At 35.4% G+C, this 24,333-nt stretch overlaps 2 protein-coding genes across 2 annotated transcripts in view; both read left to right on the top strand.

Annotated features, from left to right (window-relative positions):
- Positions 1-5,236, top strand: part of LOC110023640 (phosphoinositide phospholipase C 2-like) — a 37,489-nt gene extending 32,253 nt beyond the window's left edge. Inside the window, exons 7-9 of the mRNA XM_020723136.1 lie at positions 2,893-3,045; positions 3,289-3,375; positions 4,771-5,236. Coding sequence (XP_020578795.1) covers positions 2,893-3,045; positions 3,289-3,375; positions 4,771-5,064 — 534 coding nt within the window. The 3' untranslated portion in view covers positions 5,065-5,236. The remainder of the gene's footprint in view (positions 1-2,892; positions 3,046-3,288; positions 3,376-4,770) is intronic.
- Positions 5,237-10,535: 5,299 nt separating this feature from the next.
- The window catches only part of LOC110023663 (NF-X1-type zinc finger protein NFXL2), a 37,401-nt gene continuing 23,603 nt past the window's right edge, over positions 10,536-24,333 (top strand). Inside the window, exons 1-3 of the mRNA XM_020723182.1 lie at positions 10,536-11,723; positions 19,055-19,168; positions 19,237-19,292. Of these exons, the coding sequence (XP_020578841.1) occupies positions 10,596-11,723; positions 19,055-19,168; positions 19,237-19,292 (1,298 nt within the window). The 5' untranslated portion in view covers positions 10,536-10,595. The remainder of the gene's footprint in view (positions 11,724-19,054; positions 19,169-19,236; positions 19,293-24,333) is intronic.

The raw sequence follows: 24,333 nt of genomic DNA, 5'->3' as shown, positions 1-24,333 counted from the left end.
AATAGAATCCTCTGGTCGAAATCTTTTATTAACTCGACCATCATCAGGATTTGGATATTTGGAAACACTTATACTTACAATTCATTTAAATTTTGTCAATTTATGATTTTTAAAATATTAGTCTCATCAGCTTCAATTTTTACGGGGAAAAAGTACCATACTTGGTGATTTAGACTTAAAAAATTTAATTCTTTTTATTTGGATAATATTAAAAGTACTACACTCGTCAATTTTCAGTTCTTAAGAGGATGACGAGATTAGATGAGTAGAATTTACAGTTCTGTCTTATAGACAATACGACACAATTGAGGGGGAACATAGTTTGATTATTTTGGACTTAATTTTTAAGACATAAGGTTCATAATTTTAAAATAATCATAGATTTTTTAAAAGAAAACTTTGCATGATTATCGGGGAAAGAATTGTTTGAGTGAAAGTTTAACCTTAACCCACGCAGATTCTCTAACCGTTCAAGTTTAGATATTTAGCCAAATTGGTTGAGCACATGCAGTCATTTCAAACATGATTTTAAGCTAGTTCGCATAACATTCTCAAATCTTTTAATTGAAAATTTAACATACAGGTCAAAGCACATGCATGCATGTGATTTTATATATTTGACCATTTTAGATACCTTTGCATATCCTAAGGCAATTTACATGATTTTAATATGTGAATTGAATCAAGAACTGTTTAAATGACATGTAGGACTTGAAGTTATATAAATTTGCCTTATTTGATGAATACATTGATGAATATAGAGGTTCACTTTAAACTTTCAGGTATCTCCTTCTGTTCGCTTACAAATAAATCGTGAATTCGGTGGCGAATGTTTAATTTGAAAAATATCTTTAGAATTTATATATATAAATAAAAATTTCATTCAATATTTTAATATTTGAATTAATATCATGACTTTAGATTGCATGCAACATTTTCATTTTATACTTTAATCACCTTTTGCTTGGCTGCATAATTGAGTTGCGTATATGGTGGCGACTGACATGAAGTTATTGTTTAGTATTTAAAAATGGCATTTATGCACTTGAATTTACCCCTAATTTATATATTTAAATAGATCACTTAAATAGTCATTTTTATTAGGATATAGATTTATGTTTGAACATTTTCAATATGATCGAAATTGAATTCAAAGAGAAGTCCAACCACATTAATTATATGCTATCAAATTATTCATACGCTCTTATATGCTATGTATACACAATTTTATTCTCTTGAAAGGACTTGAACTATAATCTAAATGATTATTTTGACTTTCAAATCACAATTTATATTTTTCTTTAATTTTAGTTTTATATCATTTTAAAATCCAAATATTTCAACTTATAAGATCATTTGTAAGTCCAAATAGTTCAAGTTTTAAAATCATTTGCAAGTCCATATCAACTTAGATTTCAGCAGCCTCTCGGTATCTCCCCCTCCTAGAGGGGCTTTAGGAAGTGTCTGCTACCGGTCTATAAGACGTATGTCGTTGGTGTCGTGAGACACTATGACTCGGAAAAGGCTCTTCTAACCCTCTGATCTATAAAATGTGTATAGGCCTTTGGTTAAATTTTATGTCAGTGCCTAAGGGCAATTTAGTCTTTTGTCATTTTTATTAATGTTGGGTATAAATAGGTTTAATTTGTTTAGGTCTGAAGTTATGCCGGAGATTGTGCCTGGAGTCTTAGTTTAGGGTTTGGGAGAGATTTTTTACCTCTCGAATTGTAGAATTTTGGAGAGATTGCCCACCTCTTGAATTATTGGTGTTTATCATTTATGTATTCAAATTATTGGTGTTTATCATTTATGTATTCAAATTGTAGTAATTTCTTCACAAAAAGCTTATGCTCCTTGATCTACTACTGAATATGAGTTTATTGCCTTTAAGAAAGCTGGAGTAGATGCGGAGTAACTTCAAATTTAGACAGTTCTTTGGAGCAATTGTGAAAATCAGGGTTTGATGCCTACACAATGGCGCAACACAACATGGAGCAATTGTTTTCTGTTCAGAATAACATGAATGATTAATGCTGCTTATAATAAATAAATTATGAGAAAAGTGACAAAATGACCCTCCCTGATGCTCTTTGTAGGGCATCATTTAGTACCAAAGTCTAACAAAGTGTAAAATTAGTCCCCAAACTCATTTTAGTCCCAAAGTTTATAAAAATATCAATTTTGTCCTCATATTTTTAAAATATGGGCTAAAATAGACTTAGAGAAGGATGATAATTTAGTCCCCATTTTTTTAAAATATGGACTTAGAGATTCTCAGAGAATTACTAATTTATCCTTGGGGATTAATTTGACATATTTATATACTACAAGACTAAAATTACGCCATGTAAATATTTAGGGGACTATTTTGGCACTTTACTCAATAAATTCAATTCATAAAAATTTTAAATTTCCTTTAAATTCTTGTAATGTATGTCTTGCTTATTGTATGGATACTTCATAAAACACCGGGGTTTATGCATTATCTTCTATTGCTACAAACATTACATTTCTCATCTCATTTCCTAGGTCTATCTTTGAAACACAAAGTGATTATTTATGGTTCTTTCAATTATAAAACCATGGGATTTTTAAAAAATAAATGAATAGGTTTTACGCCAACATTTTTTCGAGAAAATTCCGGCAGAAGAGTTTTTTTCTTTCTTTTTCTTTTTTTTTTTTGATTTTTGAGCGCATTGATCTTCTACCGCGGACTGTTCTCTAAGAAAATCCAAGCTTACCACCTCTTTTCTGCACTCAATGAATTCTTCTCTTTCTGCAAGGCCAATTTTTTATAACTTTAACACACTTGAACTCATCTAAACTCTGTGTATACATATCTATATACACATATATTAGGGAAACTCTGATGATTTTTCCTCTTTTTAGTAGGGATATGGTAGGTCACTTTGGTTGATGCATGGATTCTATAAAGCCAATGGCGGGTCTGGATATGTGAAAAAACCTGATTTCTTGCTGAAGGAAGGCCCTAATGGTGAAGTTTTTGATCCCAAAGCACTTTTGCCTGTGAAGAAAACGTTAAAGGTGAGTCTTTTTTGAAGAATTTACATACATACCACCCAATTCTTCCGTATTTACATATCTAACTCCTAAATATCACTCTTTCAACTTTTATAACGTGAAATACACCTCTTTATGCATGGGTAAGATGACATATATATATATATAAAGTGTCAAAATCTTCCATCTTTTGTTTTTTTTTTCTATCTATTCTGATGACCGTACCAGAAGCTAAAACTGACCCACCTCACTCCGCATTTTCCGCAGGTCAAAGTGTATCTCGGGGATGGTTGGCGGCTTGACTTCAAGCAAACACATTTTGACACATACTCTCCACCTGACTTTTATGCGAAGGTACAAAAATTTAGATATGGCTTATAAGTTTGTTGCTGGGAAAATAATTTTTGGGGCATTTACATATATACCACTGAATTCTTATGTATTTACATATCTAACATCTAAACTTTGTATTTTATATTTATCACTCAAATCTTTCATATCATGTCAAAACACCACTATTTTAACTTTTAAAATTTGAAATGCATCTTTCATGCGTAAGTAAGGTGGCATATATTCCAAAATTGAGATTTAGGTGTTAGATAGGTAAATAGATAAGAAATGAGTGCTATATATGTAAATCCTCCATGTTTTTTTTTTTTTTGGTAAGCTGTCGCAGCATTATAGATTTTTGTTTCATCTTTTTAAAAAATCTGACAATAGCTTTCTTTTAGCCATCACATTTCTGTAGATTTCTTTTGAAAAGCTGGCTTCTCACTGCAAAAATTGTGGAAAAATTCAAGAAATCTATTGGTATTGTGATTGTTATATGGAAAATAAAAATTCATGAAAGCTGACTCAAACAGACTCAATCTATTTTGCTTGGACGTTTGGGATCACTTTTGATTTTTTATTTTTAATATATATATATATATATATATATATATATATATATATTATTTTGTATATGTTTTTTCCTGAAATAAAGCATTTTTGTTATGTTATAATATATTTGTTTTAAAAAAAAAAATCAAAAAAAATTTATGTGTTTTGAGTGTCTTGAAAAACAAGTATATTTATTTAAAAAATATAAAAAATCATAAAAAATGACACTAAACAATCATGTTTTTTAAATGCAAGCAAAAAACATAAAACAAGGGGCATTTACACCCTGTGGAAATATAGGAGCAGTCCCCTTATTAATTGGAAATAATTTGGAAAACTTCTTTATTATTTTCTTTTCTCTTCGTATTTATGTTTATTTCAGAATTATTTTCTTTCCATATTCTTTTTCATGTTTAGGCTTGATATATTTGGTAAGATTGCAAATTATGAGGGATCGGCTTCCATATATGGATACATATGTAAACTTTTAGTTGAAGATTTTAAATAAGAACTCTGAGAATTCCTCCCTTTTCTTCACATACATAGCACACAATTCTTATATATTTACACAACTCACACCTTAACTTTAATATTTACATATATAACACTTGAATCTCTAATATCACATAAAAAATAGCACTAATACCAACTTTTCAAAGGCAAATATATATTTTCATACAATGTTTAAAGCATACTAGTGCTTGTATATAAATATGAAAGTTTAGGTGTGAGATATGTAAATATATAAGAATTGTGTGCTATGTTTGTAAATTTCCCAAAGCAAGAGTGACCCCAAACATGCCATTGGCTTTTCCGCAGCACATTGAAGCATTATATCTGAATAATAATTTACCAAAACTGCTGTAGATTGGAATAGCTGGAGTTCCAGCTGACAGCATAATGAAGAAAACAAAGGCTATAGAAGATAACTGGGTGCCAGTCTGGGATGAAGAATTCACTTTTCCTCTCACAGTACCAGAACTTGCATTACTTCGAGTCGAGGTGCACGAGTACGACATGTCTGAAAAGGATGATTTCGGAGGACAAACCTGCCTGCCAGTCTCCGAGTTGAGACCGGGAATCCGTGCCGTGCCGCTCTTCGATCGGAAAGGTATGAAGTTCAAGTCTGTCAAGCTTCTTATGCGCTTCGAATTTGTTTGAGATTTTTTTATTTATTTTTATTTCTTTCTGTTGTGTTTATTTATCTGAAGCCTTGCATGTTTGCTGAAATGAGTGTATTTACTGCCTTTGTGCTGTATTCTGTTTTTTGTAGTACTTAAAACTGTTGTACATATTGTTGTTAAGTCCAGGAGTTTTGGAAGAATGAAAATTCTGAAGTTATGTGTTATTGTGTTAGTGATGTCTCAATCATTATTCTATTAATTATGATTAAGATTTGTGTAAATTGTTGGTATTGTTTCAGCTTTAATGGATGTAAATAATAGATGCATTGTTAGGCCAGATCTAAGCTAGGAGAAATTACTTGATTTGTCTTGTATTATACCAATTATAGGATATATCTATTATTCTTTGGAGAAAAATTTGCGTGTGTTACACGTTTGCAGAGCTGCGTACATCGGAGGTTATTCAGAGGGTATTGGGGGGGTTATATCCACGTTATACCCCCTGCAACATCTCTGTAATCTACCTATAACCCCATAATACCCTTTGAATAACATCCTATATACATAACTCTACAAACGTCTTACGCACACAAATTTTTCTCCATCCTTTGAGATCTGAGGTTGAAAATGGAAATAGTCTTTTTTCTGCATGGCTACACTGCTATTTTTCCTTCAAATAATTTTTTATTTATTGCCAAATAATTGTAGTATCTTTATAGTCACCAGGAGAGGTCACCCTATTGAGCTTAGCCTAGTAGTTAATATTGTTTAGCTTGGTTCCATGGGTATAGCCTTATCCAAACTTACCTCATGAATAAATTTTAATCAATCTAAGTTCCAAATAACTTATTTCTAAGGTTAGACTCAACTCGCCGGCCTGTTCGTAATTGTAGAACGAAATTTGTGTTGAGTTAGGTTCGACCATGATCAACCGTACTCGTGACTTAGCTTAGGATCTGTTTGGGGCAAACATAGCTGTTTTAAAAAACAGTTCTGAAGTCACTGCAGGAAAAGCTTTTGTTAACTATGAATCTGCTGTGCTGCAGCTGTTTTTGGAAGAAAGATTGGATTGCCATTTTCATCTATGACAGTTATAAATCCATCGTCTTATACTAACGTTACGACATAATATAATATAAAAATTAAAATTATAATAACAACTATCACTACCTATTTATAGGTAAAGTATATACCTTTTCTTGCATAAGTTAGTGAGATCAAGATGTTATAAGTAGAAATTAGATTCTAAGTGCATAAGAATTGTGGCATGCATGCAAATTTGCCTAAAAGTTATATTTATGAAAAAAGGTCATAACATTTTTGGAGCAAAGTGGCTCTTTATTAGATATTTTATGCCATTTCACTTGTCATATATTTTTACATCATGTGAAAATATATATTATATTTTAGAGGTTTTTTTGAAGGATTTTGGTCCATTTTAGGAATATTTACATATATAACCCTCAATTATTATGTATTTGCATAATTATTATCTTACCTATGCATGAAAAATATTATTTCACTTTTTAAATGTTGAAATGGTGGTATTTTTGATGTATTATGAAAGATTTGGGGATGTATTATGAAAGATTTAGATTTGGGGATAAAAATGTATATACATAGCATTTGGTGTTATGTTCTGTGAATTGTTCAATATAATGATAATAATGTAACATTTATTTTTGTGTGGATTGATTTTGATTCGTTCGATTGACGAAATTATTAAAATGCCCTCATTTTTACGAATAATTACGATCAATCATGAATATTAACAAATTTCATCGAAGTACCTAAGGATAAATTTTAAATTAAATAACATTAAACGTGATAATTAAGTGCAGATCACTCGAGACATTGAAATTTATAAATTAAGTATTCATGTGATTCTTTTAATTATATAACTGTTGTATTTACGCATGTCATGATCAAATTATATAGAATTTAATAAAAATGAAAAATACGTCATATTTTGGTTAGACTTTGAAAAATGGATGAAAGAAGGGGGTTGATTTGTAAATATCGGTTACTATTTTTAAGCCCCCATTGATAATTATATAGAAAATTAATGATTGCAATATATTTTGGATCCCTAATTAGAGAGAAGAGTTTATTAAAAGTCTTTGCACAAGCATTTGGTTGACAGAGTTTGTAAAACTTCTTGTTTCAAAATTCTTGGAAATAAAATTTGAGATATTAATTCATTTATATGACTTATTAAATTACAATAATTATTTTATTTTTGTAAATTTGATATTTAAATTTAAAATTTTGTATTTATAATAGTTTATACATTTATATATTTTTTTTTTGGTTAATAATAGCGATCTTTTTGATGTGATATAAAAATTTGGATTTTGTAAATATAAATATAAACATCAAATGATAGTGCATGAAATGTAAATGCATAAGACTTGGGTGTTGTCTATGTAAATGCCCCTATAAAATAAAATTTAGTTGTTATAAATATGATTACATAAGAATTAAATGGTATGTGAGTAAATCATCTTATTTCTTATGTTCTTAGACCGTTGTTAAGCCAGTTTGAGCTGGCTCGTGTTAATTTAGGGTTTGTTTGGGGTAGTTACAGTTTATCAGTAATCTGCTGAGCAGCAACTGCTCCAGGAAGTTGCTGTGGATAATTTAATAGGTTGTTTGTTTTCTGCGGTTTAAAAATAATTGTGTAGTAACTGTTTCTAGATAAATGATCATTCTGCCAATATGTAGTGATGTTGTTTGTGGAAGAGCTATCAAAGTAATATATTTGATAATTTAAAAACAAAAATTCACATCAAACAATACAAAAAATATGATAACACATCACTTGACAATGAGTATAAAGATTACCAAAAAAACTATTAAAATTACAATTAATAATATGATAATAATATTTTTGAAATGCATACGATGCACGTCACGAGCTACATCATCCTCCAAAGATGTTATTCATTCTCAATTACTGTCGGCAGTGAAATCTGTCGGACTGTCTGCCCACTTTTCCGTAATTCTCTGCAGGCACCTGTAGAGCTGTCTCCCGCAGTGATGTGCCTGACGTGACGTAAGTAGGGAAGTCTGAAATTCGTAGTTGTTGAGCAATCGACAGGAGGTCCTTGAAATCCTGAAGCTCATATTTCGTGAATGCTACAAAAGACAATACATTAGTCATAACATAAAGTTAAAATTGCTAAAAGAAGTAACTAATTACAGTTTTTTGTAGACGTGAAGTCTCAAAGAATTCAGTATATCAACCAACGAATCTGTCACTTCAAAAAAATAATAAACCTTATAAGATAAAGGGTTATTGGTTTTCTTTAACCCACGTAAAACTAAGTTCGTGTCTGTCACACATGTAAGTAATTACAGTTTTGTGCAGGGGTGAGGTCTCAGAGAACTCAGTATACCAACCAACGAGTTCTCACAACAAATCTGTCCCTACAAGAAAACAATGGACCTTGTAAAAAAAAATGATTCTTGGTTGTCTTTAACTCACGTAAAATCAAGCTCGTGTCTGTCACATATGCATATCCCTAAAAAAGGTTTTCCAAAAGATCCTCAAAAACTGTATCGCCGAAAAGAAGAGAGGAACTTGGTTGCCTTCATTAGGATTTCACATGTAACGCCAACCAACAACGACTAACATGTCATCTAGAAGAACCCTTAAGGTCAAACGTCTTATCATTGACCTCTCAAACCCACAAAACAAAAAACAATTGAAATGCAAATAGGAAAAAAAATACACTTACAAAATACTGAAAAAAGTTCAAACAATCAATATAAAATGTAAAATACAAGTGTTTTTGAATAAAATAAATAAAGTACAAGAAGCATTAAATAAAGAAGAAATACTTCAATCACCCTTCTACTATCGCGGCCATAATTTGTTCCCTCAACTATCTTCTCGCAAGCACCTTCCCCATCTTTAGTACAGGTGGTGGAAGCATCATTCTGAAGTTAAGACAAAGAATGTCCAAGGTGATACTCAAATCCCTCGACAGGTACATGCCCATGATCCTTGTCCACCATACAGAAGTTGATTTCATTGCGGGAAGGATACCGTTAAATATAATTGTGGAGAATCATCGTGCCAATCATAATATGCTTATGTTTGGGAAACAGGCAGGATGTCATATCGCAGAGTATAACACATTTCTTCTTCCAAACACCAAAATCCTCTCAATGACACCACGTAAGAAGGAATGTCTTTTATTCAACATTTCTTTTCTGTCTCGTGTTACATTGCTTGCTCTCTCAAAGTCCGGTATGTGATATCTCGTATCAATATAGAGCTCTAGATCTTCAACCAAATAGTATTTACGTGATATGAATTGCATAATTAATATTGAGGTAAAAGTTAATTATGAGATTAATCGAGTCTCAAGCGTACTTGCAGGAGGATGTGAGAAGTTATAAGCGACATTTCGTGTCGCAGATTTGAAAATTCTACTGTCATGTGTATTTCCCTCACAACCGGCCATAACAAAAATGAAATACATGTTGAAGTCCCAAATGACCATAACATTCTACATCGAGCTCCCACAACGACCAATGAATGCAATCTTCTCATTATTGGGAACACGTGAGTCAATGTGCGTTTCATCAATTGCTCAAATACAATCCTAGTAAAATAATGTTGAGTTCGTAATAACATCACTTTTTAAAAATTGAATGTAATGAATTTGAGATGTTACTTTAAAGAACGGCATGTACAGTGCATCTCGTGAAATCTCTGTAAGGCTCTATTCGAACGTAGGATCGACGAGGTTTATGACTTGTGAAGAAAAGCTCACAAGTGCCTTCAACTCAACAGAGAAGTATTTGCAAATTATTTCGGAGGATTGCTGAAATTGCTCCATTACTAATCACATGATTCATTCTGGAATAATATGTAGAGAGTTATCGCTAACACCTCTCGCGAAGTCGTCCTTGAAGAGTCATGAAGTCCATTATTACTGTGTAGTTCCTCTAACAAATCGTTGAATACCGCCTGTGTCATGCGAAACATATTTGTTAAATCTCGTTGGGTGGCCTACAAGCAACTCCCCAACTCATTTGTCCCCAACATATGAGAAAGTCATGCAAGAAGAGCGATCTATATATGAGTTATAATATTCGTAGATAAAACATACGACAACTGCAATTCTCCTTTTGCTTCTTTCTCTGGTTGCATCCAAATAGATTAGTATCGTACTGACTAACACATAAACAACAATGAATTAGCTAAAATCATATAACGTCAACACAATAAACATATAAGTAGTTGAAATATACAAATCAAAATGAAAAATAATAAACAAATTTAAATATCCCAAGTGATTGTAAATAAAAAAAGTCTCTCAAATGTTCATGAATAATAAAAATTTCATAGATATGCCACCATGTGATCATCGAACACCTTGATCAAAAAAATCTCTATAGGTCGGATATTCAAGCAACTCTATCAAGAACACTTATAGTGGTTCATCCTTGGAATTAACTCCAATCCCCTTTTTATTCTCAAAGCCGCGGCAAATCACCGAGATAACGGTACACCTAATTGACAGACTCCGATAGCGGATACAGTCCTCCGCGCGAATGGCCTACGCCGCCGCCCTACGTCCGCCGTCGGACCTTACTCCATTTCTTTCCGACTCCGATAGCGGAAGCACCAGCGGCGGCGATGAAGCAGCCGCAGTTTCGCGCGCATCTCCTCTGGAGGACTCCATTTTTGCAGCCTATCTCCAGATCTATGGCGGCGGTTCTCCCTCCCTTGATCTTATCAAGATTCGCTCCTTCCTATCCGCCGCCGCAGGCCGCGGCGGTCACTTCGTCTCCTGCCTCATTTGTTTGGAACGCATCCGCCCGTCCGATCCCGTCTGGTCCTGTTCTTCCGGTTGCCATGCTCTATTTCACCTTCCGTGCATCCAGAATTGGGCTAACCAATGCTCCCACCGGCCCACTTCTTCTTCGTCCCTCCACTCCTCAGACTGGCATTGCCCCAAATGTCGTATTTCCTATGTTCGAGACATGATTCCCCGATCCTATCGTTGTTTTTGCGGCAAGCTAGAGGACCCGCCGTCCGATCCATGGATCCTCCCACACTCGTGTGGGGAGGTCTGCGGACGTCCTCTGCGCGGAAACTGCGGCCATGAATGCCTTTTACTTTGCCACCCTGGGGCTTGCCCACCGTGTCCTAAGCTCGTCACTGCCCGTTGCTTCTGCGGCTCTCAAAAAGATGCCCGCCGTTGCGCGCAAAAGCATTTCTCATGCAATCAGGTGTGCTCTAAGTTGTTGCCATGCCGCACCCACCTGTGCATCGAGCGCTGCCATGACGGTCCATGCCCGCCTTGCCAGGTGAAGGCCTTGTATAAGTGCGCTTGTGGGAAGACAGAGGAGGAGAGAGTTTGCGCTGAGAGTGAGTTTCGATGTGATAGGCCTTGTAATGGAATTCTTGGGTGCGGGAAGCACAAGTGCGGCCGTGGTTGCCATTCTGGATCCTGTGGGGCCTGCCCTCTGGAAGGTAGGAGAACTTGTCCTTGTGGGAAAAAGGAGTATAAGGGGGTTTCGTGTGATGAGATTGTGCCAACTTGTGGTTTGACATGCGAGAAGATGTTGAGTTGCGGGTTTCATAGGTGCCCAGAAAGGTGCCACCGTGGGATTTGTGTGGAGACTTGCAGGATTGTGGTTCTCAAGGCTTGCCGGTGTGGGAGCTTGAAGAAGGAGGTCTGGTTACAATATTTCATGAAATACATATATATTTGTTGTGCAGTACAATTTGTTAAATGTGTTGTTATTGCATTATGTTTGCTATATATTTTGAAAATAGAATGGATATTGCCTTGTTCAACAATCATGTTTAAATTGATGCTTGAAAAAAGGTCTTCATATGATAGAATTCACATTTATGACAATAAGAATTCATGTACTATTTCGGTACCACCTGTTTTCTAGGCCATTAGCTAATGTTAACCCCATGGCATTCCCATTGAAGGGAGGTAGTTGCTCCTTGAATGAGTCACGAGTCCCTTTTCTAAGGCACTTAAACTCAAAAAAGAACTTTTGTCACATTCTCTTTAAGTCAAGTAGTCTCATCGAGGAATGAAACAAGTTTGCGGTTAAGGTTACATACCAAAAGGACATTCATGTTAAGATGCCATTACATAAAATTTCATTTTATGAATTAGCACATGCCCCTATGTAAGGACAACAATTCTATTTTCTTTATGGAGCAGTTAATCATATCCAGTCGAATTATTGTCAGTTGCCTGTAAAGCATGGTCATTGACACTATGTTGGGCATTAGACGACACTCAATACTTGATAGATATAATATATTTGTAATAAATTATTGATATAAAATACATAAGCAAAACATCACATGTCAATTGTTTCTTTTAAATAAAATTAGACAGTAAAGCATAATATCATATGTATCACTTAAAAAACTTAAGGATGAATAGAATTAAAGCTAACGTTGATTTAATTGCAATTATACAATATTTTATCAAATGTTGTTAATCCTAAAGAACATTAACTGTATTAGCATTAGTCATTAAATATGATTTTGATATTAAATATTATAGATAAAATACCAAAAAGTCATGAAAAAGGCATATAAACATCGAAGTAACCATGTAAAATATAAACACATTGATGTATAGCTACTTGGGCTCATTGGACTTGGCATAGGGATGCCTATTGACCATTTAACCTAAGTCAGAAATTTACTAAACATGTACAATCTATGATGTTTAACATATGCCTGGTAAGCACAAAAGGATTTTTGAAATATTTTGCTTTCTAGTCAGCTACCTTCTCTGCTTCTAGTGAACTTCATGCAGATACTATTGACAGAGGCCCTCCATCTTGCTTCTTTCCATTGGAAAACAACCATCAAGGTGACACATTGGTAATGTTGGATTTGTGCGTGCTTACGAAAATACATCAAATTATAATTCAAAACAATTTAAGTAATTTCATGTGCATTATCGTCTAGAAGAGTTCTTTCCATAAGAGAAATAATATTCAAAATTAGACATCATTTTGACTTCTGAAAATTTATTTCTTATCATCTCAGTGATTTCATTGTAGCCTAGTAGGGACTGCTACATTCAATCTCAAATAATCTTTTGAAACTTACGTAACGAAATTGAAAAATTGGCTTCAGATTGAAGCATTTTGAGCCTAATTTCAAATGCCTCGAAGAACTATCAGAAATTCATTTAGCAATGTCTCCAACAAAATTAATCTTTTGAATTCTCTATTGTAGGGCTATGCTACCTACGAAAATTCCATTGCATTGCATATGATATTTTATATGAAATTTTGTTAACTTTTGCACAAGAAAGTTTGTGAGAGAGATTTTATTGTGAAACCTTTTAGCCTATTTTAAAACAATGTGATTACTAAAATCAGTGAACGTAGAAGATTAAACAATGAGAAAGTTGTGCTTGATCACATTTTCTCTTAAATTCTAAACAATAACAAAAGAAACTTTTAATTTGTAACTTTATTTTTTTGAGTCAATGCAAAGTTGATGGGATTACTTTGACATCATTCATTTATTCAGCAACATTCTTGAGAGTAAAATTTGGGTGCATTTGCTGTTGTAGGGATTTATTTTATGTTGCATTTCAAGTTGTTTTAACAAAAAACTCTGTTGTTCATCTGAGAGTAACATTTTCTTTGAGCACTCTATAATCAGTGCTTGTGAATGTTTGCTCTCCAGTGTATGCTACATTTTTTGTTTCTCATCTTCCGTCTTTTTTGGGAATTAAAGTGCCTTCTAGAAGGTCTGCAAGCAAGTATTTGCTCCATTTTTCATTGAAACCTTTACATACATCCCACACAATTCTTATTTTTTTAATATATAACATCTAAAACTTCATATTTACATGCATACAACTCAAATCATTAACATCACATCATAAATACAATCATCACCATCTTCTTAAAAGTGAAATACACATTTTCATGCATAGATTTATGATACCAAGGTGTTATAAGTGTAAGTATCAAACTTTGGGTGTTAGATATGTAAATGCCTAAGAATTGGATGTTCTCTCCATTGCAAATTATCCTTGGAAAGAAAAACTTTATGATACTGTTTTAGGGCTCCCATAAGGTATAAAAAATACAAAAAGACGTTAAGGAAGCTGTGGAATTGCAAGGGAACGAAATATGTGATGTTGACGACATTTGGATGGGGGAAGGCGTCGATCGGCTGCTGTCCCGACTGAAAACAACAAAGAGGGTGATACACCAAAACTAGTAAGGGAAACAGTAGAAACACTAAAAGCAATCTTTCATTAATATTAAAATAATATTACATCATGACTCAAATGGAAATGAGAACTCAAAACATGAAATGATACCAACAACACTCTTAAATGTATCCTAATGGGTGGTGGAGGTTGGCTAGAGGGATGGAGATGATTGGAAGGGGTAGTGACAACCACAAGGGGCGGGTGTTAGCGAAGGGATGGTGTGGAACTGAAGGGACAGTAAGTAGGAAGGGTTGTGAGTGGTCGACAACGATCTTGTGGTGGTTAGAAGAGGCTTGAAGTGGTTGTTGGCTAAGGGGAGTGAAAGAGATAGGTTGGGGAGGATAAAAGAGGATGATACAATCACTACCGCGGAGGGAAAATAGCCAGAGCACCACCACCTTCTTGGATACAACCCACAAAGGGGAAAAGTACTCTACATAGGAGATTTGAAGCTTAACTCAAACACAACTCTAAGCTGTCATAAGGGGAAAAAGACCCTTCCCGTATGACGGTGGTGCTTCTGGTACGACGTTGTCCTGACATAACCTTAGTCGTATCTGTCCTAAATCGGGGGAGGGTGGCTCGATTCCCTCGTTTGGTGTCATCACTAAAAGTGGTTCTACTGATGTTGTTTTGTTGAAAAGAGATCTTGTGGCCTCGGCCTCTGTCGAAAGGAGGGTGATGTGTTTTCCATCCTTGGTGAAAGAATGTGTTTTTATAATCGTTGTGCTGAGTCATTCGGTCAAATTGCCACGGTCTTCCCAGAAGAAGGTGACAAACATCCATAGGGATCTTGTCACACCGTACCTGGGCCTGCAGATGGCCTCCGATCGAAACTTCAGTTAAGCATATTCGGTCGATGCTGACCCAGTCCTCATTCTTCAGCCACGTAAGTGAATATGACTGGCAATGTCTCTGCGTTGTGAGAGTCCTAATTTCTCTACCAGTTGCGTCGACGCCAGTTCTTGCTGCTTCCGCTGTTGATGATGAGATTGCACACATTTTCGTTCACTGTGCAGCGGGTGTAGAATATGTTGTGGTGAAGCCACTGCGAATCCCTATTTTTCTCGGTCTGCATGATTCGTTGAATCGTGAGTGCCTCTCCATCACCCGAGGGAAGATGATATACCTCACCCTGTTTCTCGGTTTTCTCATTATCGCTAATTCCTTCTACGATGCCCTGATCGGTAAGTGAGACTACTCTGCTCGTGGGGCAGCTGGAGGCTATGTGGCCATAATCGTGACACTTGAAACATTTCCTGGTCGGTACAGTGTTGGAGGCGCTGCCTTTCTCCTGCTTCTTCTCGCTCTGATCCATAATTTCATTCCTGTGTCAGGGCTTGCTAGTCTCTCCCTGTCTGTCCTTGTCGATTGTGGTAATTGTAGGTGGCTATCTGTTTGGAGGTTGCTACCTGAATAATGACTGTTGTCTGCTCTGTTTCTGCTGTCTTTCCACTTTCAAGGCCAGTGTCTGGACATCTCCAAGTGTCTAGTATGGTTGCAGTTGCACTACGTTGCTAATGACAAGCCTCATTCCCCCTAGATATTTTGCTACTGTATACTTTTCCGGCTCTATTAATCCATAATTGAGTTGTAGGTGATCGAACTGGGCTATGAACTTCTCTACTGAAAGGTTTCTCTGTTGTAAGTTTTGGAGTTTTAGAAACATATTTTTGGCGATAGTGGGGTGAGAAGAATTTTAACTGCATTACTTTCTTCATCTTCTCCCATATAGTGATGTATTCACTGGCTTCCCTCTTCCTCTGCCTCTGCACATTTTCCCACCATAGGGAAGCACTTTTCTTCAGCTTAATGTCGTTTGGCTTAACCTGCCTTTCCTCCAGTTCATCCTTATATTTGAAGATCCGTTCAATAGTTTGCAGCCACTCAAGGAGTTCATCCAGATCCATTTCTTCTTCAAATTCAGGTAAATCCGTCTTGATCCTGTATTCTCTCTGTCCTTCTACGAGTATCTTCTCTTGGGAATTCTCCCTTTGGGAGGAATTCAAATATCCCTCTCTAGGCCTTCTCTGGTACTGATCTCGAAACGATGTGGCTTGTCTTCTTCATTGTTCAAAGTCTCTTCATGGAAGGGATTTAGATCGTCATTTCTTTCTTCCTTTCGACTCTCCAGATTCAGGTCGAAGGTATCCTTTTCCTGGTTTTCGTCAGCTATCTCGGCTACTCTCTGTTGCATACGACGAATTTCACGTTGGATCTCTTCCCAAGTAGAGTTTGATGTATCTCTTTGTGGTGGTATGACCAGGGTTGGGAATTGAAAAAAAAAAGTTGATGGAGGTGAATTGGGTAGAGGCGGATGCTGGGGAACTTTAGGATAGACTAGGGTTGAGCTAGCTCTGATACGAAATGATACTGAAACTAGTAGAAAAAACAGTAAAAACACCAAAAAAACAGTCTTTCATTAACATTAAAATAAGATTACATCATGACTCAAACGGAAATAACAACTCAAAACATGAAACAACACCAACAAAACTGCTAAATGTATCCTAATGGGTAGTGGAGGTTGAATAGAGGGATGAAGATGATTGGAAGGGGTGATAGCAGCCACTGGAGGCGGGTGGTAGCGAGGGGAAGGTGTGTAACTGAAGGGACAACAAGTGGGAAGGGTTGTGGGTGGTCGACAACGATCGTGTGGTGGCTAAGAGAAGCTTGAAGTGGTCGGCGGTTAAGGGGAGTGAAAAGATAGGTTGGAGAGGATAAAAGGGGAAGATATAATCACCACCACGAAAGAGATACAACCGGAGCACCACCATCTTATCGGATACAACTCACAAAGGGGAAATAGGCTTCACATAGGATATCTGAAGCTAAACTCAAACACAACTCTAATCTGACTCCCTCATCCCAAAGACAACAATTTATAGACTCCTAAAAGAAGCTTCTATGCAAAGGAAGAGAGTGGGAAGACCGGAAAAGTCCAGAAAATCCAAATTCCATTGTTGGCGCCCATCTGGATTGCGCATGTTCGTGATCCCGCTCGCCTGCTCATCCCCGTGAAGGTTTGCGGGCTCCTTGATCTCACGCGGGTTCTCTCGCTTTCATGAATTCTCGCAGGTTCCCGCTCCCGCTCCCGCAAAGTCTCGCAGGGCTTCGATCCCGCGGGATCGAAGCACCCCAAATTTGGTCACAGTTTAGCGTCTGGGGGGACTTTTTAAGTGCGCCCGAGTTAGGGCATTGGTAGCGCCTGCGTCAAAGGGCTCCAAAACGACGAGGTACAAAGGTTGAGGAGGATCCACCACCTATTCCTAAGCAAGATACAGACACACCATTTGCAAAAGAAAATAATATAGCACACTGAAGAGCATAAAATAGAGAACATCTCCTAGGACAACAACAATAACCAAAAGTCTTCAAAACAAAAAAAAATAATACATATAAATAGTGTCATCCAAGAAAGTAATCCTAGTCGCCTTCAAATAATAAAAAAAATAAAATAAAAAGACCCACCACCTTGGCGACAAAAATCTCAAGCAGGAAGGCCTGTTGTAGGCTTATTAGGATAGAATCCCATCCCGATTGACGCACAGGTGGGAAATCCCTATGGGTCTCTTACAATCTGATCCCACAATAGATGGGAAACGTGGAATCCCACATCCACGCTCGGCCAGAATGTAATCATGGCTCGCATAAGCGCATCCAACATTATATAGTGAATTAAATTTTGCTAATTGATTAAGAATGAACAGGTTTTTGTTTATGCCAGCATGCAAAACATTTGAATATAAGTTGTAAAACTTTTCTAGTCTCTACAACTTGCCCTTTCTTTGTTGCAATCTCTTTTTTAGTGTAATAATTTCTTATTTTTATCATTTGTAGTACTAATCTGCATGAATCATTACATCTTGGAAGTGGTATAGGCTCCACCATGTGTTTGGATAATCCAAAAATGAACTTATTGGCCATTAACATACCTCCTCCAAAGAATTTATTATATAAATACTCTTTCTAGCGCTTAAGTGTTAATCAAGAACTCAAGAAATCAAATTGTTCAAGGCATTTGACCGTGGCAGTTTTTGTTATTTGTTAGTGGAATCTTTTTTACTGAAGTCTGATGTTGTTCATGGAACTAGGATATTGGCTTCCCTAATTCTTAGCCCTATTAGATTAGCTTCAATGAATCCATCGAGTCCATTGAAGTATTTGGTTGGTAAACAAATTTTTGCACGGCCTTTTTTGTTTATACTGTATCTCATCTTGAAGTAGTTTCATTTCTTTGACATGCGAAAGATGTTTCTCCTATTTACATTGATTTTAGCTTGAATGCATCTCTACAGGATCTTTGAAACTGTGCATAACTATTTTTGAAAGTTATGCCTGTTAATCAAGTCAGATTTATTTTTCTATAAATAATCTCGAGTGATATTTTTTATCTTTATCTACGGTGTATTAGTTGTTGAATTTTTATTTGTTGATGTTTAGAGTATTTTAGATTTACTATTTGGGATATTTACATACATGCTACAAGATTCTTATGTATTTACATATCTAACCTCTAAACTTTCATAATTACATGCATGGCACTTAAATGTTTAATATCACATTAAATATACCACTTTTAATTACTTTTTTTAAGTAAAACACATCTTTTATTGCATAGGTTTATGATACCTTAAGTGTTATGAATTTAAATATTAAAGTTTAGATATTAGTATGTGTGTAAATCTCTCTTATTATTTTTTGTGATGGTACATGTTTTGTTTGACATTCGGAGTAGAAGATCTAACTATGCAATGTCATCTGAAGTAGCATTACATTCTGATTTAGGTTCCATGCCATCAAGATTTGATCTGCGAAAGGAAATGCTTAAGAATGCGAGATTGTGGCCGCCATGCATGTAAGCGTCGTTGTTGTGACGGGGAATGTCCATCTTGCCAAGAGGTACGTTTAATACTCTTTTTTTGCGGTCTTTGCTTTGTGAACTTTGAATTATGAAAATATTATGTCAGATTTGTGGGAGGAAGCTACGTTGCAACAACCATAAATGCCCTTCCTTATGCCATAGGTACGTGCTTTATGTGTCACCTCTCTAGTTTTGGCTTTTTCTACTTCTTTGTGTGTTTTGATGCCCAGAGTTGTTCCTCTATCCTTTTAGGGACATCAATATGGACTTTTTATGCAGTGCATGGCTATGAATGGGTATTTTATGTAAACATGTACCCCTCACATATTTCCTTGATTTGTCTTATTTATTATAGGTTTACATTCATAGGACTTAATTCTTATGTATTTACATGTGTAACACCTAAACTTCAACTTTTTACATATGTATGTCACCTTATACATAAAAATGTGTATTTACTTTTTAAAATTTATAATAGTGGTATTTTCGATGTGATTTGAAAGATTTTGTTGGTATAAATATAAAAAGTGAAATTTAGGTGTTAGATATGTAAATACATAGGAATTGGATGGTATGCATGTAGATGGCCCTTATTATAATAAAGAAAGTAGCACTATGAATAAAAAAAACCTAATGTTTAAATGTTGAGAGGTTTCTCAGCCAAGATTCTTCATATTATTATTTTGTTCTACTTTTGACCCAGGTTTTGGAGCTTGATTAAGTTTTGAGCTTTTCTCAGGTGTCTTTGTTTTAGTAGTCTTTGTAGTTTCACTATGAGGATCTTGCTGGCTTTTGAGTTTGTTTTTTTTTAAAATATTTTATGAGCATTCATGTATTTAAACTTATAATTTTCTTAAAAATTATCAAGTCTTGGTTAATTGGAAGCGTTGATCATTGATTTGAATTAATGTGTATTGTTTTTTAAGGAATAAAAATTGAGTGTATAAGGTGGTATGTTGGCATGCATTATTATTTTGTCCAATTGAATCCGAGTGGCACAGAATTTAAATCATGATATATAATCAAAATTAATTATAATGTTGTAATTTTTAGGAGGAGCTTTAGGACCAAAAAAACTTTATTTATTAGTTCTGATTTTTCCAAGTAACATCCAAAAATTATTGATTTAAATTTTGTCATTAGCCATGTATATTAATTATGCAAAACATGTGAAAACCCCTCAAGTAGAATGAAGCTGAACTCTTAAATATTGAGGTGTCTTTTGATGTAACGATTGAAATTTCATCAAAAATTCTGGAGTATTCCTGGGATGGGTGACCTCCTGGGAAGTTACACCAAGGGCACAAAACTGTGAAGTCATTAGGCCAAAGTGGACAATATCGGGATAGCTAAGAATTTGGGTTGTTGCAAATGGTATCAGAGCACTGCACCAGTTATAAGATGAGAACTAAATGTCATTTAGAACAAAGTATTATATCATGGGAGACGCCTTTTAAACTCAAGATAGGATAAAGTTTTATATTTTGGGAGCCATGACTTTAATCTGTTAGAATTCTAAAATCCTATGTTTGGTGGATGATTTTGGGTTAAGAAAGTTGATGAGAATTTCAGTTACTTAATTGGGCGAAATTGTGAAACCATTTAAATAGAATGAAATTGAACTCTTGAATATTAAGGCGTTATTTAGTGTAACGGTTGAAATTTCATCATAAACTTCAAGTTTAAACGAGCATGTTTTGAAGTACTACTTGGATGGGTGACCTTCTGGGAAGCTACATTAATGAGACAAAATTGTGAGGCCATTAGGCTAAAGTGGACAATGGCTAGATGGTTGAGAGTTTGGTCTGTTACAAATGGTATTAGAGCAGCACACTAGTTTGAAGATGGGAACTAAGTGTCATATAAAAGAAAATGCTACGCCATGGGAGCCACCTCTTGAACCCAAGATGGGACAAATTGTTACATGGTGGGAGCCACTTCTAGATCCTATATTTATGGTGGATAATTCTGGGTTAAGAAAATTGATGAGGACACCAGTTACTTAAGTGAGGGAGATTGTGAATCCCCTTAAGAAAAATGAAACCGAATTCTTAAATATCGAGGCGCTTTTTGGTTCAACGGTAGAAATTTCATAAAAACTTGAAAGTTTAGCGTGCTTGTGCTGGAGCACACCTGGGATGGGTGACCTTCGGGGAAGGTACACAAACGGGACAAACCTGTGAGGCTATTAGGCCGAAGCAGATAATATCGCGATTGTTGAGAGTTTGGGTTGATACAAAACATTTTAAAAGTGTGTGGCAAAAGAAAACACATTAAACATTCAGTCAAGAATGTGGTGTTTGTAGGCATTCCAAAGGCCAATTTGATTTCATGTGATGCAGGATGTCTTGTGATGTAATTTTGTAAAAAGAAAATGAGATGCTCGATATGTAATAAATAGAAATTTGGTGGTATGTAGCAAATGCTCCATTTAAAAAACTATTCACATAAACACACTAATTACTAGAATGATTAGTAGTTAACATCTCAATTTTATTGCATAAGCTAACAATGATCTGTTAGAAGGGGCTTAGAAAGGTTCTAGAAAATTTTCTTGAGGTTTCCTATTGATCTCTGTCACTTAAAGATACCTCAAGTACTTTTCATGCTTCAGATGACTTCCCTGTGCCGTTTCTTCCACCTGTTGCAGGCAAGAAGTTTTTTTCCTGCTTTTGAGTCCTCTTCTGCTAGACTTTAAATTGAAGTTCTGGATTTGCATGTTGTGATTTGCAGATCGTCAACGCTGATAATTTTCATGGAGAAATTAAGTTATTAAAATTTCAAATTCATAGCTCACAAACTCTTAATTTAGGCAACTACTCGTTCTTTTAGATGAAAATTGAAAATATAAAAATCGTCACACTGGCACACTAGCGGCCAACTTTTTGAAGATTTGAAAATAGAAAATAATTTTTGAAATTTAATTTAATTATAAGAGATATTTTTGGTTTTGAAAATAGTATGTTTTAATTTTTGAAAAAATGTGACCAAATAGATCTCATTCGTCCAATAGTTTGCATAATCGTGTCCGATACCGTGAATACTACACATTTCCGAAAGGTGAGTATATCTCTCGGCGGTAGACCCAATCCTGCAAAATAAGAGATTTGTGACATCCGTTTGACTTGTGAATCTTTTTATGTGTGACCGACAAGTTCCCTTATTTAATATAAATATTAAATAAGATTTATTTTACCTGTGTTCTAAATTCCCTATAGATGCAAACTCATATAATTAATTACATCCCAAATGACGGGGGTCACTTGAAAAAACTTTCGATAATGATCAGAGGTACTAGTCTTCAAGATTTCAAGGTTTAGATTTTCACGGTAGGATGTAGGAAAACAAATGAGAGTGACTCAAGTAGGAACAATTATTTTTCAGGAGTCCAAAAGAAAGAGAATGTAGGAGATGTCACATATCATGAGTCACAGATCATGAGGAGAAAGTGAGAAACCTCAGTGACTTCTAAAACTATCCTAATGTGTGGCTGAGTTTTGGAGAGGATGTTATTTGAGTGTCAATCATGTCAATTTATTTGTTTGAGACTTATACTTGCATAATAACTGATTATGCAAATAACCCGAAGAGATAAGAGGTTTTACGTTGTTCTAGACGACAACCTCGGAACTTAAGACGAGTTAGGACTTATACTGATCAGTATGACTGTCCAGGAGCCTAAAGAAGGTTTGAGGATTTACGTCGCGCTGGGCGAACTATCTCGAAGTCCTATGTGTTGTTATTTAGACTAAGAAGTAAGTTTAACTGGTGTAGACTTGTTTTGCTGTTGTAGAATGACGATCACCTCCACTTGTAGTCTGTTCCAAACTCCTTGCTGCGCTGCCCACGAAGCTGCTCCAAACTCCTCGTCGAAGCGGGTTTAAGTTTTCTAATTTGTCAAGTCATGATGTCAAATCAAATGTTTCCTAAGGTTATGATCATTTAAATATTATGGGGGATGTTAAAGTTGATTAGAGCGATACCAGTTATGATCCCACGGTTCCCTCGTTCCGGTATCACTATTTCCTTTTGAATTTACTTAGCTTAAACGAATTTTGAAATCCATTTAAACCGGGGAGATCTCGTTAGCAATTGTGGGTTACCTCCTACGAGGGACTTCCGTAAATTCAAAAGGACGTGTTATGTTTTTTTTTTTTTGAAAATGTTGTTTAATTTTTTGAAAAATTATTTTGTTTTGAAAATAAAATTGTAATCAGTACCTGTATAATGTGTTAGAGTAAGAGTAAATTGCAATGGTGAAACAACAACAAATAAAATATATCTGTGTACGTGACGTATCTGCTGTTGTTATCCCTGTTGCATGTTTAGCCTACAAAACACAATATAATTTGCATGGAATTTAAATAAATTGCATAGAATAGAAGAAAAGAGTGAGCAGTAGAACAAGTCGTAACAACAGCTAGCAAGTGTGTATGGTGATCCTACGACCTCCAACGGCTCCGGGAAACAACTAGTAAGTGTGTATGGTGATCTTACGACTTCGGACAGCAGTTAGGAACCTTGAATAGCACATGTATGACTTTCTACGAACCCAAACAACAATGAACAACACCTATGTGGCTTCCTACGACTCGGGACAACAACTAGGAGCTCTAAACGGTGATCCTAAGGCTTCCTAATAGCAGCCTACAACGATTCTACACCTCAAACAACTCTTGTAAATCTCCAAAGAGCAGCCTACAACGATTATACACTTCAAACAACAACTATTAATCACCAAACAGCAGCTATAAACTCCCCAAACAGCCATCTACAATAGCTTACAGCTCCCAAACAATCACCTACAGCGGCTAACAGCTCCCAAACAGCTCTCACAGCAATTCTAAACTTCAAACAGCACTTCCACAGCTCCAACCAGCAACCTACAGCACTTTTCAGGGCCCTACAGCACTTCTGCAGCTCTCCCAAACCTAAACAGCAGCTTTCTACAGCTCCTACAGCTCTCCCAAACCAAACAGCAGCTTTCTACAGTACATTTCAGCACATATGGAGTACTTAATTAACATCATGAAGAGCATAAAAGAATACTAGGAAGGTTCGCATACATACCCCCCGATTCTCATGCATTTACATTTCTAACACTTAAACTCTACTTTTCATTTATAACACTCAATATTTCACATCACATCAAAAATACCAGAATTTGAGCTTTTTAAAAAAAACTTAAGTATACCTCTTCATG

This window comes from Phalaenopsis equestris, unplaced genomic scaffold (assembly GCF_001263595.1).
Source record: "Phalaenopsis equestris unplaced genomic scaffold, ASM126359v1 Scaffold000226, whole genome shotgun sequence".
In the NCBI taxonomy this organism is placed as follows: domain Eukaryota; kingdom Viridiplantae; phylum Streptophyta; class Magnoliopsida; order Asparagales; family Orchidaceae; genus Phalaenopsis; species Phalaenopsis equestris.
Note: the sequence above shows the minus strand (reverse complement) of the source record. Positions and strands in the feature narration are given on the sequence as shown.